Source organism: Schistocerca piceifrons, chromosome X (genome assembly GCF_021461385.2).
Source record: "Schistocerca piceifrons isolate TAMUIC-IGC-003096 chromosome X, iqSchPice1.1, whole genome shotgun sequence".
NCBI classification, from domain to species: Eukaryota; Metazoa; Arthropoda; class Insecta; order Orthoptera; family Acrididae; genus Schistocerca; species Schistocerca piceifrons.
The window spans coordinates 785,238,245-785,255,938 of record NC_060149.1 but is presented as its reverse complement, the minus strand read 5'-3'; the positions used below and the strand labels follow the sequence as shown (position 1 = coordinate 785,255,938).

General features: G+C 44.5%; 1 protein-coding gene across 1 annotated transcript in view; it reads right to left on the bottom strand.

Annotated features, from left to right (window-relative positions):
- The window catches only part of LOC124721783 (extensin), a 260,132-nt gene that overhangs the window by 23,261 nt on the left and 219,177 nt on the right, over positions 1 to 17,694 (bottom strand). Inside the window, exon 4 of the mRNA XM_047246898.1 lies at positions 5,624 to 5,756. Within this exon, the coding sequence (XP_047102854.1) occupies positions 5,624 to 5,756 (133 nt within the window). The remainder of the gene's footprint in view (positions 1 to 5,623; positions 5,757 to 17,694) is intronic.

Genomic DNA, 17,694 nt, shown 5'->3' with positions numbered 1-17,694 from the left:
GTAGCCTATCGCGATTGCGGTTTATCGTATCGCGACATTGCTCCTCCCATTGGTCGAGATCCAATGACCGTTAGCGGAATATGGAATCGGTGGGTTCAGGAGGGTAATACGGAACGCCGTGCTGGATCCCAACGGCTTCGTATCACTAGCAGTCGAGATGACAGGCATCTTATCCGCATGGCTGTAACGGATCGTGCAGCCACGTCTCGATCCCTGAGTCAACAGATGGGGACGTTTGCAAGACAACAACCATCTGCACGAACAGTTCGACAACGTTTGCAGCAGCATGGACTATCAGCTTGGCGACCATGGCTGCGGTTACCCTTGACGCTGCATCACAAACACGAGCGCCTGTGATAGTGAACTCAACGACGAACCTGGGTGCACGAATGGTAAATCGTCATTTTTTCGGATGAAGCGAGGTTCTGTTTACAGCATCATGATAATCGCATCCGTGTTTGGTGACATCGCAGTGAACGCACATTAAAAGCGAGTATTCGTCATCGCCATACTGGCGTATCACCCGTCGTGATGGTATGGGGTGCCACTGTTTACACGTCTCGGTCACCTCTTGTCCGCATTGACGGCACTTTGAACAGTGGACGTTACATTTCAGATGTGTTACGACCTGTGGCTCTACCCTTCATTCGATCCCTGCGGAACCCTACATTTCAGCAGGATAATGCACGACCGCATGTTGCAGGTCCTGTACGGGCCTTTCTGGATACAGAAAATGTTCGACTGCTGCCCTGGCCAGCACATTCTCCAGATCTCTCACCAACTGATAACGTGTGCTCAATGGTGGCCGAGCAACTGGCTCGTCACAATACGCCAGTTGCTACTCTTGATGAGGTGTGGTATCGTGTTGAAGCTGCATGGGCAGCTGTACCTGTACACGCCATCCAAGCTCTGTTTGACTCAATGCCCAGGCGTATCAAGGCCGTTATTACGGCCAGAGGTGGTTGTTCTGGGTACTGATTTCTCAGGATCTATGCACCCAAATTGCGTGAAAATTTAATCACATGTCAGTTCTAGTATTATATAGTTGTCCAATGAATACCCGTTTATCATCTGCATTTCTTCTTGGTGTAGCATTTTTAATGGCCAGTAATGTACAACCGCCTGATTGTAGAAATAAAGTGGTTTTGAGGCGAACAACCTGTAGAGCCGTGTTCGGAGCGCATTTTCATTCAGAAAGGAAGTTCATTGACGGTTGTTCGGTATAGAGCGGGAAAGGTGAAAATCTGAGGGCACAATATCAGGTGAATGAGGTGGGTGCGGAATGAATTCCCAACCCATCTTCTGTGTAGTGTTTTTGGCAGTTTAGCAGAATGCGGAAGGCGTTTATCATGGAGTAGCATCACTTCACCCAGGCTTTCTGGTCGCTGTTCCTGGACTGCGTCTGCAAGACGTTTCAGTTGTTGACAATAAAAGTCAGCAGTGATGGTTACACCTCAGGGAATATATTCGTAATACACCACACCGTCGCTGATCCACCGGATGCGTAACATTATCTTTTGTGAATGAGCGCAGGTCGTTGTACGGAGAGTTCTACATCTACAGCTACATACATACTCCGCAATCCACCATACTGTGCGTGGCGGAGGGTACCTCGTACCACAACTAGCATCTTCTCTCTCTGTTCCACTCCCAAACAGAACGAGGGAAAAATGACTGCCTATTTGCCTCTGTACGAGCCCTAATCTCTCTTATCTTATCTTTGTGGTCTTTCCGCGAAATATAAGTTGGCGGCAGTAAAACTGTACTGCAGTCAGCCTGAAATGCTGGTTCTCTAAATTTCCTCAGTAGCGATTCACGAAAAGAACGCCTCCTTTCCTCTAGAGACTCCCACCCGAGTTCCTGAAGCATTTCCGTAACACTCGCGTGATGATCAAACCTACCAGTAGCAAATCCAGCAGCCCGCCTCTGAATTGCTTCTACGTCTTCCCTCAATCCGACCTGATAGGGATCCCAAATACTCGAGCAGTACTCAAGAATAGGTCGTATTAGTGTTTTATAAGCGGTCTCCTTTACAGATGAACCACATCTACCCAAAATTCTACCAATGAACCGAAAAAGACTATCCGCCTTCCCCACAACTGCCATTACATGCTTGTCCCACTTCATATCGCTCTGCAGTGTTACGCCCAAATATTTAATCGACGTGACTGTGTCAAGCGCTACACTACTAATGGAGTATTCAAACATTAGGGGATTCTCTTTCCTATTCATCTGCATTAATTTACATTTATCTATATTTAGAGTTAACTGCCATTCTTTACACCAATCACAAATCCTGTCGAAGTCATCTTGTATCCTCCTACAGTCACTCATTGACTACACCTTCCCGTACACCACAGCATCATCAGTAAACAGCCGCACATTGCTATTCACCCTATCTAAAAGATCATTTATGTAGATAGAAAACAACAGCGGTCCTACCACACTTCCCTGGGGCACTCCAGATGATACCCTCACCTCCAATGAACACCATCGAGGACAACGTACTGGGTTCTATTACTTGCTGCTGCTCTGCTTGGGCTGAACTCTTTCTTTCCTTATGTTAACATACAGACATCATTTCTCGTTACCAGTAACGTTACAGTATACGATTCGTCAATGTTACTTACGAGCCAATTAAGCGGAAATTCACATATGACCATCTGCTGATTTTTTTGATTTTGCCTTAAGGGATGCGGTAGCTACACACCCAATTTTTGAACCTTCCCCATTGCCTGCAAATGTCACACGATGGTGGAATGATCACAGTTCATCACATTTGCAAGTTCTCGAGCACACTGACGTGGATCATTGTGGATTAATGCGTTTAAACGATCTTCGTAAAATCCCAAAGGTCTTCCTGAACGTGGAGAGTCACTAATGTCAAAACGACCCTTCTTAAAACGACAAAAAGCATTTTTTTGCTGTTCTTTGCCCAGTGGATTTATCCCCATGTTGTTGTTGTTGTTGTTGTTGTTGTTGTGATCGTCAGTCCTGAGACTGGTTTGATGCAGCTCTCCATTCTACTCTATCCTGTGCAAGCTGCTTCATCTCCCAGTACTTACTGCAGCCTACATCCTTCTGAATCTGTTTAGTGTATTTATCTCTTGGTCTCCCTCTACGATTTTTACCCTCCACGCTGCCCTCCAATACTAAATTGGTGATCCCCTGATGCCTCAGAACATGCCCTACCAACCGATCCCATCTTCTAGTCGAGTTGTGCCGCAAACTCCTCTTCTCCGCAATTCCATTCAATACCTCCTCATTAATTATGTGATCATTATCCCCACACCTGTCGAAAATGTTTCTGGCTGCCTCTGCTGCTGTCACCTCTCTATTAAACTCAAACAGAAGAATATGTCAGAAATGTTTCGATTTCTCAACTTGGCACTCCATTTCCTAGCGTCCACAGCTCCACTCTCTATCTCCAAATGAGAAAACGACAACATGTAAACTCAAATAAAAACAGTGAACTACAAATAAAAAAATGACACTCGATAAATAAACCCATATCAATCTGAATAGCAACAAGCAAAACACCTGATATTTGGGCAGCATGCTAACTGATACCTGGACGAGTGAAAAAGAAATAAGATCAAGAACTGTCCAGAAAAAGAAACGGTTATTATGCAGCAAAATGGGATTGTAGTAGAGGAAAAGCTTGGTTAAACGCTTCGTATGGAAGCTGGACATTGAAGAGGAGAGACAGAGAAAAAACTGAAGTATTCGAGATGTGGGTTTGTTGGAGAATGGGGGAAATAAACTGGGTGGATAAGGCGAAGTAATGGAAAGGGTAAAGGAGCAAAGAACTCTCGTAAACCTGGATACAAAAAGGAAAGCAAATTGGAGGGGACATACAGGGCGAGGAAAAGGATTTCTAATAGCAACTATCGAAGGTAAAAATGGGAAAGATAAGATTAAAAGTGGTGCATGAAGTGAAAACAAGCAGATACCAGATAATGAAGCAGTTGGCCGATGCAATCACTAAAGACCAAGAACTCTCATGGATATGACGGGGTATCTAGCAGAATACTGAAGTATTGTTCTATGTATGTTCGCCCAGTACTTAGCCATATGTGTAACTTTTCCTTTAGAAGTGGTCGGTTTCCTGACCGATTAAAGTACTCGGTAGTGAAGCCACTTTATAAAAAAGGAGACAGGGATAATGTTGACAATTATAGACCTATTTCTATGCCATCGGTGTTTCCTAAAGTTACCGAGAGGGTTGTATATACAAGGTTACTGGAGCATTTAAATTCACATAATTTGCTGTCAAATGTACAGTTTGGTTTTGGAAATGGTTTAACAACTGAAAATGCTATATTCTCTTTTCTCTGTGAAGTTTTGGACGGATTAAATAAAAGGTTGCGAACGCTAGGTGTTTTCTTTGATTTAACGAAAGTTTTTGACTGTGTTGACCACAAAATATTACTGCAGAAGTTGGACCATTATGGAGTAAGGGGAGTAGCTTACAATTGGTTCGACTCTTACTTTAAGAGCAGAAAGCAGAAGGTAATTCTCCGCAATATTGAGAATGGTAGTGATGTTCAGTCCCAATGGGGCACTGTTAAGTGGGGCGTTCCCCAAGGGTCGGTGCTGGGGCCACTGCTGTTTCTTATTTATATAAATGATATGCCTTCTAGTATTACAGGTGATTCAAAAATATTTCTGTTTGCTGATGACACCAGCTTGGTAGTGAAGAATCTTGTGTGTTATATTGAAACAGTATCAAATAATGTAGTTCATGAAATAAGTTCGTGGCTTATGGAAAATAATTTGATGCTAAATCACAGTAAGACTCAATTTTTACAGTTTCTAACTCACAATTCAACAAGAACCGATATTTTGATCAGACAGGATAGGCATATTATAAGCGAGACGGAACAGCTCAAATTCCTAGGCGTTCGGATAGATAGTAAGCTGTTGTGGAAAGCTCATGTTTAGGATCTTGTTCAGAAATTAAATGCTGCTTTATTTACCATTAGAACAGTATCTGAAATAAGTGACAGTTCAACACGGAAAGTAGTCTACTTCGCGTATTTCATACGCTTATTTTTTGGGGTAATTCTTCTGATTCAAAAAGGGTATTTTTGGTTCAAAAACGGGCTGTTAGAGCTATGTGTGGTGTAAGTTCGAGAACCTCTTGTCGACCCCTTTTCAATAGTCTGGGAATTCTGACATTGCGCTCACAGTATATATTTTCTTTAATGTCGTTTGTTGTTAGCAATATTAGATTATTCCCAAGAGTTAGCAGCTTTCACTCAGTTAATACTAGGCAGAAATCAAATCTGCACGTGGAATGCACTTCCATGACTCTTGTGCAGCAAGGAGTCTAAACTGAAGAGTTTCCTCATGGCTCACTCCTAGTATTCTGTCGAGGAGCTCCTGGAAGAGCTGAAAAATTAAGCAAATTACAGTGTTACATTGTTGATTTTCTTTATTTAAACTTACGAATTGTCGCCTGAATATGTTTCTTATATTTCATTTTATCTGTTTCTACTATCGTGTTATAATTTCAGGTATTGACTCGTTACGTGACCATGGAGACCTCTCCTTAATTTGGTCCCACGGAACAATAAATAAATAAATAAATAAAATAAATAAATAAATCTCGATGACTTACGGGCTGACGGACGGGTCCCCTGGAAGGCTGCGGGAAGTCGACGAGCGGCGGTTGCGTGGGTGCCGGGTTCCTGAAGACGGGCGTACTGGGCGACGGCCGAAACGACGGTCTGGCCACCACGTCGGCCGCCGGCCTGCCGACAAGTCACACCACGTCACGTGACCACATGACAGCAAATCGCAACAAACACTGCTCTTGACATGTCTAAATCTACGCGTATAATGTAGTATGGAATGGTGGGAACTTCGTGTGCCTGTCGCCTTCCACAATCGCGAAAATAAAAGAGAAAAGAAGAAGAAAAAAACACTCTTTCTGAGCCTGCGTTTGAGCACAAATATTTTCGACACGGTCGTTTTGAGATATAAACTGCTCAAAACAAAGTTTACAGCTCATTACTCTGCCATATAGTGAGCAAGATGTATGAGACAGTCGAATTCCTTCAGACTTCAAGAAGAATGTAATAATTCCAGTCCCAAAGAAAGCAGGTGTTGACAGATGTGAAAATTACCGAACTATCAGTTTCATAAGCCATGGCTGCAAAATACTAACACGAATTCTTTACAGATGAATGGTAAAACTGGTAGAAGCCGACCTCGGGGAAGATCAGTTTGGATTCCGTAGAAATGTTGGAACACGTGAGGCAATACTGACCCTACGACTTATCTTAGAAAATAGATTAAGGAAAGACAAACCTACGTTTCTAGCATTTGTAGACTTAGAGAAAGCTTTTGACAATGTTGACTGGAATACTCTCTTTCAAATTCTGAAGGTGGCAGGGGTAAAATACAGGGAGCGAAAGGCTATTTACAATTTGTACAGAAACCAGTTGGCAGTTATAAGAACCGAGGGGCATAAAAGGGAAGCAGAGGTTGGGAAGGGAGTGAGACAGGGTTGTAGCCTGTCCCCTATGCTATTCAATCTGTATACTGAGCAAGCAGTAAAGGAAACACAAGAAAAATTCAGGGTAGGAATTAAAATCCATGGAGAAGAAATAAAAACTTTGAGGTTCGCCGATGACATTATAATTCTTTCAGAGACAGCAAAGGACTTGGAAGAGCAGTTGAACGGAATGGACAGTGTCTTGAAAGGAGAATATAAGATGAACATCAACAAAATCAAAACGAGGATAATGGAATGTAGTCGAATTAAATCGGGCGATGCTGCGGGAATTAGATTGGAAAATGAGATGCTTGAAGTAGTAAAGGAGTTTTGTTAATTAGGGAGCAAAATAATTGATGATGGTCAAAGTAGAGAGGATGTGAAGTATAGACTGGCAATGGCAAGGAAAGCGTTTCTGAAGAAGAGAAATTTGTTAACATCGAGTATAGATTTAAGTGTCAGGAAGTGGTTTCTGAAAGTATTTGTATGGAGTGTGGCCATGTATGGAAGTGAAACGTGGACGATAAATAGTTTAGACAAGAAGAGAATAGAAGCTTTCGAAATGTGGTGCTAAAGAAAGATGCTGAATATTAGATGGGTAGATCACATGACTAATGAGGAGGTAAATAGAATTGGAGAGAAGAGAAATTCGTGGCACAACTTCATTAGAAGAAGGGATCGGTTGGTTGGGCATATTCTGAGGCATCAAGGGATCACCAATTTAGTACTGGAGGGCAGCGTGGAGGGTAAAAATCGTAGAGGGAGACCAAGAGATGAATACGCTAAACAGATTCAGAAGGATGATGGGTGTAGAAGGTACTGGGAGATGAAGAAGCTTGCACAAGATCGAGTAGCATGGAGAGCTGCATGAAACCAGTCTCTGGACTGAAGACCACAACAACAACAACGACTTTCTTATTTACAGTCAGAGACCTCATTCCTAATATTCTGCCGACTAGGGAAAATTACTACCTACAGATGTGCTGGCTGTGTAGCGGAGGTAAAATTGTACCTGAATTCCCAGTGTAACTCAGAAGAACGTGCTATGAAATGGGTCGCCTGTGAGCATACTCCAAAGTGTAATTTGTTGTTTAGATTGAGCGCAGTCTGTCCCTCCACGACAAGAAGTGTCGCCAGCACAGGGGCACGCCATATTGATGCACACAATGGTTACCCCTTTCAAAGATTCAACTACTGTTTGGTTTACAACACGAGCTCATGAGCGCTTGCTACAAATTATGACTCGCATACTGCCTGAGGAGAGTGAAACACATTCGTGCGCTGCCATTTTGGAGGTCAGTGTCCACTCAATCAATTAGGACCCTAGCAGTCCATTGTAAATAACAGTTCAAACATCTTCATTTTTGAGGTCAGTGTGCACTCAATCAATTAGGACTCTAGCTGTCCATTGCAAATAACAGTTCAAACATCTTGAGGTTGAAGCTCTTCTGTAGGTGTTTGCTTACAACCAGACTTATTTTGGGGGAGGGTCCGCGTTTAGAAAACACCATTTCTCTTTTTCCTTTTATTTCTCTACCTAAAGAGAACTATGAGATAACAGCAACCCATAAATACCATCCTCGCTCCACACACACACACACTCACACACACACACACACACACACACACACACACACACACACAATCTTCCACAGAGAATTAGTTAATGCTAGACATAACCATAACATTCCTATTCGTAAAATTTCTACGTAAGTAACTGTTCTAAATTATGTTCTATATGGTTGCAGATGACAGACTGTGAAAGAAAACAAATGCAATAAAAAACATTAAATACAGGACAACCACAGCACGTGGTAACAAGGTATTATACAAAACTCTGCCTGTTTTTCAAATTTAAAAATGCTGTACTAGAATTTCAAATTTATATGTTACAAGTAGTAAACAGCAGTTTTCTTGATTTATAGAAAGACAATAAAAACCCAATGATGATGCTGAAACTTCAGCGAAAAAGTCTGAGAAATAAAGCAAAGAATAAAAATTGTGTTTTGCTCAAGGCGGACCCTCTCCAAAAACAAATCTATATTCAAACATCTCAGTTTTTTGGTGCACGAAGAATAGGGAACGAGAACATCTAGAATGGTATCTGTATCATAGTGTCGGGTTCTCTTCACTGAACCGGCCGCGGGGGGCCAGTCAGACACAACCGCGCTTCTTGAGTACGTAGTCCCACGGCCTCAGAATGTCATGTTCTAGACCAGTATCATGACGCCTCTCATCACTATCGAGGTGTATGTAACCTGAGGGATACAGAGACACGACCTTTCACAACATTTTGAACCAACCTAAAATCTAGAATTCAGTAAATGACTTATCTTCCGAGCCAACAGTGCATCAGCACACAGTCTGTCTCTCGTGAACAGCTTCCTATTGCACTCAAGAGTCGCCGGCCGGGGTGGCCGAGCGGTTCTAGGCGCTACAATCTGGAACCGCGCGACCGCTACGGTCGCAGGTTCGAATCCTGCCTCGGGCATGGATGTGTGTGATGTCCTTAGGTTAGTTAGGTTTAAGTAGTTCTAAGTTCTAGGGGACTGATGACCTCAGAAGTCCCATAGTGCTCAGAGCCATTTGAACCATTTGAACTCAAGAGTCGAACAAATGGAATGACCAGCGTCAAAGTGTTGGGACTAACTCAAACTTGCAGAAACCCTCCTGACTCACTGAGAAACTCCAGAGGGCCACTGTCTGAGTGTGGAACAGGCTGAAACGTTCTTCTGTTCTTCCTCGGACACGACCACAATCCGCAATCCTCGCACTTTAGCGCCAGACAAATAACGCGTGGTATTGTTCGCAGATTGACTTGGAAACGTTTATTGGCGGAGCCGGATTAGCCCAGTACACTGTTGCACTATAAGATCACTTGCTTAGACAGGTGGGACAAACTTCCCTCTACTCCAAAGGCAATACACTACTGGCCATTAAAATTGCTACACCAAGACGAAGTGCAGATGATAAACAGGTATTCATTGGACAAATATACTATATTAGAACTGACATGTGATTATATTTTCACGCAATTTGGGTGCATAGATCCTGAGAAATCAGTACCCAAAATAACCACCTCTGGCAGTAATAACGGCCTACATCCGCCTGGGCATTGAGTCAAACACAGCTTGGATGGCGTGTACAGGTACAGCTGCCCTTGCAGCTTCAACACGATACCACAGTTCATCAAGAGTAGTGACTCGCGTATTGCGACGAGCCAGTTGCTCGGCCGCCATTGACCAGATGTTTTCAATTGGTGAGATATCTGGAGAATTTGCTGGTCAGGGCAGCAGTCGAATATTTTCTGTATCCAGAAAGGCCCGTACAGGACCTGCAACATGCGGTTGTGCATTATCCTGCTGAAATGTAGCGTTTCGCAGGAATCGAATGAAGGGTAGAGCCACGGGTCGTAACACATCTGAAATGTAACGTCCACTGTTCAAAGTGCCGTCATTGCAAACAAGAGGTGACCGAGACGTGTAACCAATGGCATCCTGTACCATCATGCCGGGTGATACGCCAATATGGCGATGGCGAATACACGCTTCCAATGTGCGTTCACCGCGATGTAGTCAAACACGGATGCGACCATCATGGTGCTGTAAACAGAACCTCGTTTCATCCGAAAAAATGACGTTTTGCCATCGTGCACTCATGTTTTCCGTGATTTCCCTAAATCCTTTCAGACAAATGGCGGGATGGTTCCTTTGAATGGGCACGGCCTATTTCCTTCCTAATACGAACTTGTACTCCGTCTCTAATGACCTCGTTGTCGACGGGACGTTAAACACTAATCTCCTCCTCCACTTTTTTTGGCCACTATTGATAGGGCTATTGCGCCAGCATTATTGATTTAAATATTCCCATGAGCGTAATGCGAGAAAAATGAATTTTGTAAACATTAAGCTAAAATTAATCACGTTGACAATTCGATTCAAACTTAATCCTTACAAGCACAGTTGTTTCGTAGTCAGAAGCCCTGTTGAATAAAACCAAGTAGCTGTTTACTTTACGGTGCTAAAATTTACACAAATGTCGATTTTGCAATTTTTAAGTGCTCGACCTAGTCAGTGCCGTGGTAAGGCCAGTCAATGAAGACCATAAAGGTCCAATGTGGGAAATAATTCGTGCTGTCGCAAATTTCTGTACAGTGGTAAGAGGGAGTGCCGTGAACAATATACTAGAAATCCTGACTGGTTGGTGCTGAGTGTGGGGGTGGGGGTGTTTCTGAATGTCACTTTTGTACGTTTTTCTTAAATAACTGGGAAAGTACTCGAAGACATAACCTTGTAGAAAATTTAACTATATTAAACTTCCTACAAAATGGTCCAGTTCATTTCTTCTATAGGACTAATAGTTTGCACATAACGAGCGAGAGAGTATGGAAATCTCGGGCCATATATATATATTGCTCCACTATGACCCTGTCAGGTGCAATGAACTGCTCTTACGACGCTCTGCAAAACGACGTCACACAATAGGAATCAGGCATTAGTCACAAGCCGAGCCACCGTTTCGCGAGAAGGTATATTCAGAACGCAAGAGTGCTTATTCAGGAGCTGATGAAGTGGCAGAAGCTACCCAGCGTCTGTGAAGGGCGAGTTCAGACAGTATGACACCTTCCAATAAGCCACTTCAGGAGTTGACCAAACAAGAAGAGAAGAACAAATGAAGTGGAGACGCGTGGTAGCTATGGTCTGTTGTCTTTTCTGAGGTGGAGGGTCCTGGTATTATAGAAATACTGTGCAGCAGACTCTCATAAATACTCCCTAAATCAAAACCTCATTCTGAGATGTTTCCAGCTGTTCTTAGACGTTTGCCGATGTGCTCTGTACACGATTCTATCGAGGTGTGTAGTAGTATATCATTCCTGGTTGAAGCCTACGTATGATCTTATCTGAAGGTCATCGTGTAATCTGATACAGTGCCCATAACACTGTTACAGTTGCATGTGATATACACTACTGGCCATTAAAATTGCTACACCACAAAGATGACGTGCAACAGACGCGAAATTTAACCGACACGAAGTAGATGCTGTGATATGCAAATGATTAGCTTCTCACAGCATTCACACAACGTTGGCGCAGGTGGCGACACCTACAACATGCTGACATGAGGAAAGTTTCCAACCGATTTCTCATACACAAACAGCAGTTGACCGGCGTTGCCTGGTGAAACGTTGTTGTGATGCTTCGTGTAAGGAGGAGAAATGCGTACCATTACGTTTCCGCCTTTGATAAAGGTCCGATTGTAACCCATCGCGATTGCGGTTTATCGTATCGCGACATTGCTGCTCGCGTTGGTCGAGATCCAATGACTGTTACCAGAATATGGAATCGGTGGGTTCAGGAGGGTAATACGGGACGCCGTGCTGGAACCCAACGGGCTTGTATCACTATCAGTCGAGATGAAAGGTATCTTATCCGCATGGCTGTAACGGATCGTGCAGCCACGTCTCGATCCCTGAGTCAACAGATGGGGGCGTTTGTAAGACAACAACCATCTGCACGAACAGTTCGACGGCGTTTGCAGCAGCATGGACTATCAGCTCGGAGACCATGGCTACGGTTACCCTTGACGCTGCATCACAGACAGGAGCGCCTGCGATGGTGTACTCAACGACGAACCTGGGTGTACGAATGGCAAAACATCATTTTTTCGATTGAATTCAGGTTCTGATTACAGCATTATGATGGTCGCATCCGTGTTTGACGACATCGCGGTAAACGCACATTGGAAGCGCGTATTCGTCATCGCCATACTAGCGTATAACCCGGCGTGATGGTATGGGGTGCTATTGGTTACACGTCTCGGTCACCTCTTGTTCGCATTGACGGCACTTTGAAGAGTGGACGTCACATTTCAAATGTTTTACGACCCGTTTCTCTACCCTTCATTCGATCCCTGCGAAACGCTACATTTCAGCAGGATAATGCACGACCGCATGTTGAAGGTTCTGTACGGGCCTTTCTGGATACAGAAAATGTTCGACTGCTGCCCTGGCCAGCACATTCTCCAGATCTCACACCAATTGAAAACGTCTGGTCAATGGTGGCCGAGCAACTGGCTCGTCACAATACGCCAGTCACTACTCTTGATGAACCGTTTTATCGTGTTGAAGCTGCATGGACAGCTGTACCTGTACGCGCCATCCAAGCTCTGTTTGACTCAATGCCGAGGTGTATCAAGGCCGTTATTACGGCCAGAGGTGGTTGTTCTGGGTACTGATTTCTATGCACCCAAACTGCGTGAAAATGTATTCACATGCCAATTCTAATATAATATATTTGTCCAATGAATACCCGTTTATCATCTGCATTTCTTCTTGGTGTAGCAATTTTAATGGCCAGTAGGGTATTCGAGGTTGGGACGTAACATGGTATCTGCCACATGTGTGGCCATGGCTCTCAGCGAATTGTGTAACATATAAATGAAGGTCACTCACACACTGCGCTTGCTGTGCAAATCGAGTCCACACCATCCGCCTTCCCCCTCCTCTCTCCGGATCAATAGGATGACTTAAATTAATTCCACCCCCCCCCCATCTCCCCGCCCCCTGCGGTGCCCCACAGACGTCAACAATGCCAATTGACACCACAGACATTAGGGAAGGTTCGCAGTGATCCCTAACAACCGATGAGAGGAACTACAGAAGACACGCCCTCACTTTCGGTGTAGCATCGCCTTCGCGCTGTCAGTATAGCGTCGAGAATGCAAGAGCTCGGCAAAAGTTAATAACCTCACCTGAAGGAGTTAACATCAGAGTGTAGGAACAACGAGTTGTGGAAGTTTCTAATGAGCTTGTACTTCAGTATAGGTTGGACATTATAGCCGGCCGGTGTGGCCGAGCGGTTCTAGGCGCTTCAGTCTGAAAGCGCGCGACCGCTACGGTCGCAGATTCGAATCCTGCCTCGGTCATGAATGTGTGTGACGTCCTTAGGTTGGTTAGGTTTAGGTAGCTCTAACTTCTAGTGGACTCATGACGTCAGATGTTAAGTCCCATAGTGCTCAGACCCATTTGAACCATTTGGACATTGTACCTCAAGAGAACAGTTTTTTAATTAGTGCATCAAGTGATTCTTTACTAGAGAATGACAGTTGTAAATTAGACAAGAATCCTGTCGCGAAGAGCTGTGCCACGTTATGTATATATTTTTATCATTTATGTAATAAAGTGAATTAATACACTACTGGCCATTAAAATTGCTACACCAATAAGAAATGCACATAACAAACGGGTATTCATTGGACAAATATATTATACTAGAACTGGCTTGTGATTACTTTTTCACGCAATTTGGGTGCGTAGATCCTGAGAAATCAGTACCCAGAACAACCACCTCTCGCCGTAATAACGGCCTTGATACGCCTGGGCATTGAGTCAAACAGAGCTTGGATGGCGTGTACAGGTACAACTGCCCATGCAGCTTCAACACGATACCACAGTTCATCAAGAGTAGTGACTGACGTATTGTGACGCGCCAGTTGCTCGGCCACCATTGACCAGACGTTTTCAATAGTTGAGATATACGGAGAATGTGCTGGCCAGGGCAGCAGTCGAACATTTTCTGTATCCAGAAAGGCCCGTACTGAACCTTTTTGCCGGCCGTGGTGGTCTCGCGGTTCTAGGCGCGCAGTCCGGAACCGCGCGACTGTTACGGTCGCAGGTTCGAATCCTGCCTCGGGCATGGATGTGTGTGATGTCCTTAGGTTAGTTAGGTTTAAGTAGTTCTAAGTTCTAGGGGACTGATGACCACAACTGTAAGGTCCCATAGTGCTCAGAGCCATTTTTTTGAACTGAACCTTTAAGATGCGGTCGTGCATTATCCTGCTGAAATGCAGGGTTTCGCAGGGATCGAATGAAGGGTAGAGCCAAGGGTCGTAACACATCTGAAATGTAATGTCCACTGTTCAAAGTGCCGTCAACGCGAACAAGAGGTGACCGAGACGTGTAACCAAAGGCACTCCATACCATCACGCCGGGTGATACACCAGTATGGCGATGACGAATACACGCTTTCAATGTGCGTACACTGCGATGTCGCCAAACACGGATGCGACCATCATGGTGCTGTAAACAGAACCTGGATTCATCCGAAAAAATGACGTTTTGCCATTCGTTCGCCCAGGTTCGTCGTTGAGTACACCATCGCAGGCGCTCCTGTCTGTGATGCAGCATCAAGGGTAACTGCAGTCATAGTGATACGAGGCCGTTGGGATCCAGCACGGCGTTCCGTATTACCCTCCTGAACCCACCGATTCCATATTCTGCTAACAGTCATTGGATCTCGACCAACGCGAGCAGCAATGTCGCGATACGATAAACCGCAATCGCGATTGGCTACAATCGGACCTTTATCAAAGTCGGAAACGTGATGGTACGCATTTCTCCTCCTTACTCGAGGCATCACAACAACGTTTTACCAGGCAACGCCGGTCAACTGCTGTTTGTGTATGAGAAATCGGTTGGAAACTTCCCTCACGTCAGCACGTTGTAGGTGTCGCCACCGGCGCCAGCCTTGTGTGAATGCTCTGAAAAGCTAATCATTTTCTTATCACAGCATCTTCTTCCTGTCAGTTAAATTTTGCGTCTGTAGCACGTCATCTTCGTGGTGTAGCAATTTTAATGGCCAGTAGTGTATGTAAACCCACAATACATCGTGAAACTTACACTGTAAACAACTTCTACTACCAGTGGCTATGGATAGGATTGGTATAGACGTACACACTTTATTAATTAAAGCAAACTAAAAATGTTAGGTGGAGTCCCGAATGCAGTTGCCTCCGTGGTCCCATGTGACTTTCAAGATTTCTGGGTTAGGGTGTATTGCAGTTATTACTCACTGGAGACAGAAGAAGCAGACCACATCAGAGCAGGTCGCAACTAACAGATATCAGCCAGTAACTTTCAAATCGCCTACACACAACTGATAGATAACGCTGCTGGAGAGAGAGCGAGATGGAGAACAGTCTTCTAGGCACTCTACGTTGCGCAAGCCACTAACGTCAAAATCTGCCCACAAAGAGCAGTAGATCTCGGAAGGAGCGTGCCGTTGCCCCCTCTGCCAGCAATGGTAAGGGAAATGTCCTACATACCTGAGGTGCACGGGACGGCAACAGCGGAAGCATCGGATCTACAGGGTGTTTCAAAAATGACCGGTATATTTGAAACGGCAATAAAAACTAAACGAGCAGCGATAGAAATACACCGTTTGTTGCAATATGCTTGGGACAACAGTACATTTTCAGGCGGACAAACTTTCGAAATTACAGTAGTTACAATTTTCAACAACAGATGGCGCTGCAAGTGATGTGAAAGATATGGAAGACAACACAGTCTGTGGGTGCGCCATTCTGTACGTCGTCTTTCTGCTGTAAGCGTGTGCTGTTCACAACGTGCAAGTGTGCTGTAGACAACATGGTTTATTCCTTAGAACAGAGGATTTTTCTGGTGTTGGAATTCCACCGCCTAGAACACAGTGTTGTTGCAACAAGACGAAGTTTTCAACGGAGGTTTAATGTAACCAAAGGACCGAAAAGCGATACAATAAAGGATCTGTTTGAAAAATTTCAACGGACTGGGAACGTGACGGATGAACGTGCTGGAAAGGTAGGGCGACCGCGTACGGCAACCACAGAGGGCAACGCGCAGCTAGTGTAGCAGGTGATCCAACAGCGGCCTCGGGTTTCCGTTCGCCGTGTTGCAGCTGCGGTCCAAATGACGCCAACGTCCACGTATCGCCTCATGCGCCATAGTTTACACCTCTATCCATACAAAATTCAAACGCGGCAACCCCTCAGCGCCGCTACCATTGCTGCACGAGAGACATTCGATTCGCTAACGATATAGTGCACAGGATTGATGACGGCGATATGCATGTGGGCAGCATTTGGTTTACTGACGAAGTTTATTTTTACCTGGACGGCTTCGTCAATAAACAGAACTGGCGCATATGGGGAACCGAAAAGCCCCATGTTGCAGTCCCATCGTCCCTGCATCCTCAAAAGGTACTGGTCTGGGCCGCCATTTCTTCCAAAGGAATCATTGGCCCATTTTTCAGATCCGAAACGATTACTGCATCACGCTATCTGGACATTCTTCGTGAATTTGTGGCGGTACAAACTGCCTTAGACGACACTGCGAACACCTCGTGGTTTATGCAAGGTGGTGCCCGGCCACATCGCACGGCCGCCGTCTTTAATTTCCTGAATGAATATCTCGATGATCGTGTGATTGCTTTGGGCTATCCGAAACATACAGGAGGCGGCGTGGATTGGCCTCCCTATTCGCCAGACATGAACCCCTGTGACTTCTTTCTGTGGGGACACTTGAAAGACCAGGTGTACTGCCAGAATCCAGAAACAATTGAACAGCTGAAGCAGTACATCTCATCTGCATGTGAAGCCATTCCGCCAGACACGTTGTCAAAGGTTTCGGGTAATTTCATTCAGAGACTACGCCATATTATTGCTACGCATGGTGGATATGTGGAAAATATCGTACTATAGAGTTTCCCAGACCGCAGCGCCATCTGTTGTTGAAAATTGTAACTACTGTAATTTCGAAAGTTTGTCCGCCTGAAAATGTACTGTTGTCCCAAGCATATTGCAACAAACGGTGTATTTCTATCGCTGCTCGTTTAGTTTTTATTGCCGTTCCAAATATACCGGTCATTTTTGAAACACCCTGTATAAGGGCAGGCGTAATCGATTCATGCGCTATATGTTTAAGTGCCTAGTTGTTGGGGATATTTCTAAAAATAAATCGTTATTACCATTCCATATTAGGAGCACTATACGCTATCCACTCAAAAGTGTCCGGACGTCTACCAATAACTTAGCAATCAGCGATAGAATGTGTTACTCGTACGACACATCTGATGGATTTTCTCATCTGTTTTGTTACAGATTATTTATTTTATTTATTTATTTTTTTTGAACAAATACCTCTAATTATGTCTCAAATGCATCGCCAAGTGTCGACAGAAACGATGCTTCCATAGCGAGCAACAGGTAAGGCGCTGGTGACGTTCCGTACGCCTCATGTGTGTTGGACATTTCTCTTACCGTTGCTGGCAAACACGGACATAGAACGCGATTACCGTTTTGTTTCCTGTTGCGAGCAAAATGATTTTAAAGCGGAATTTTACGCATTCATTCGAGACAATGGTCCGTAATTAGCCTCG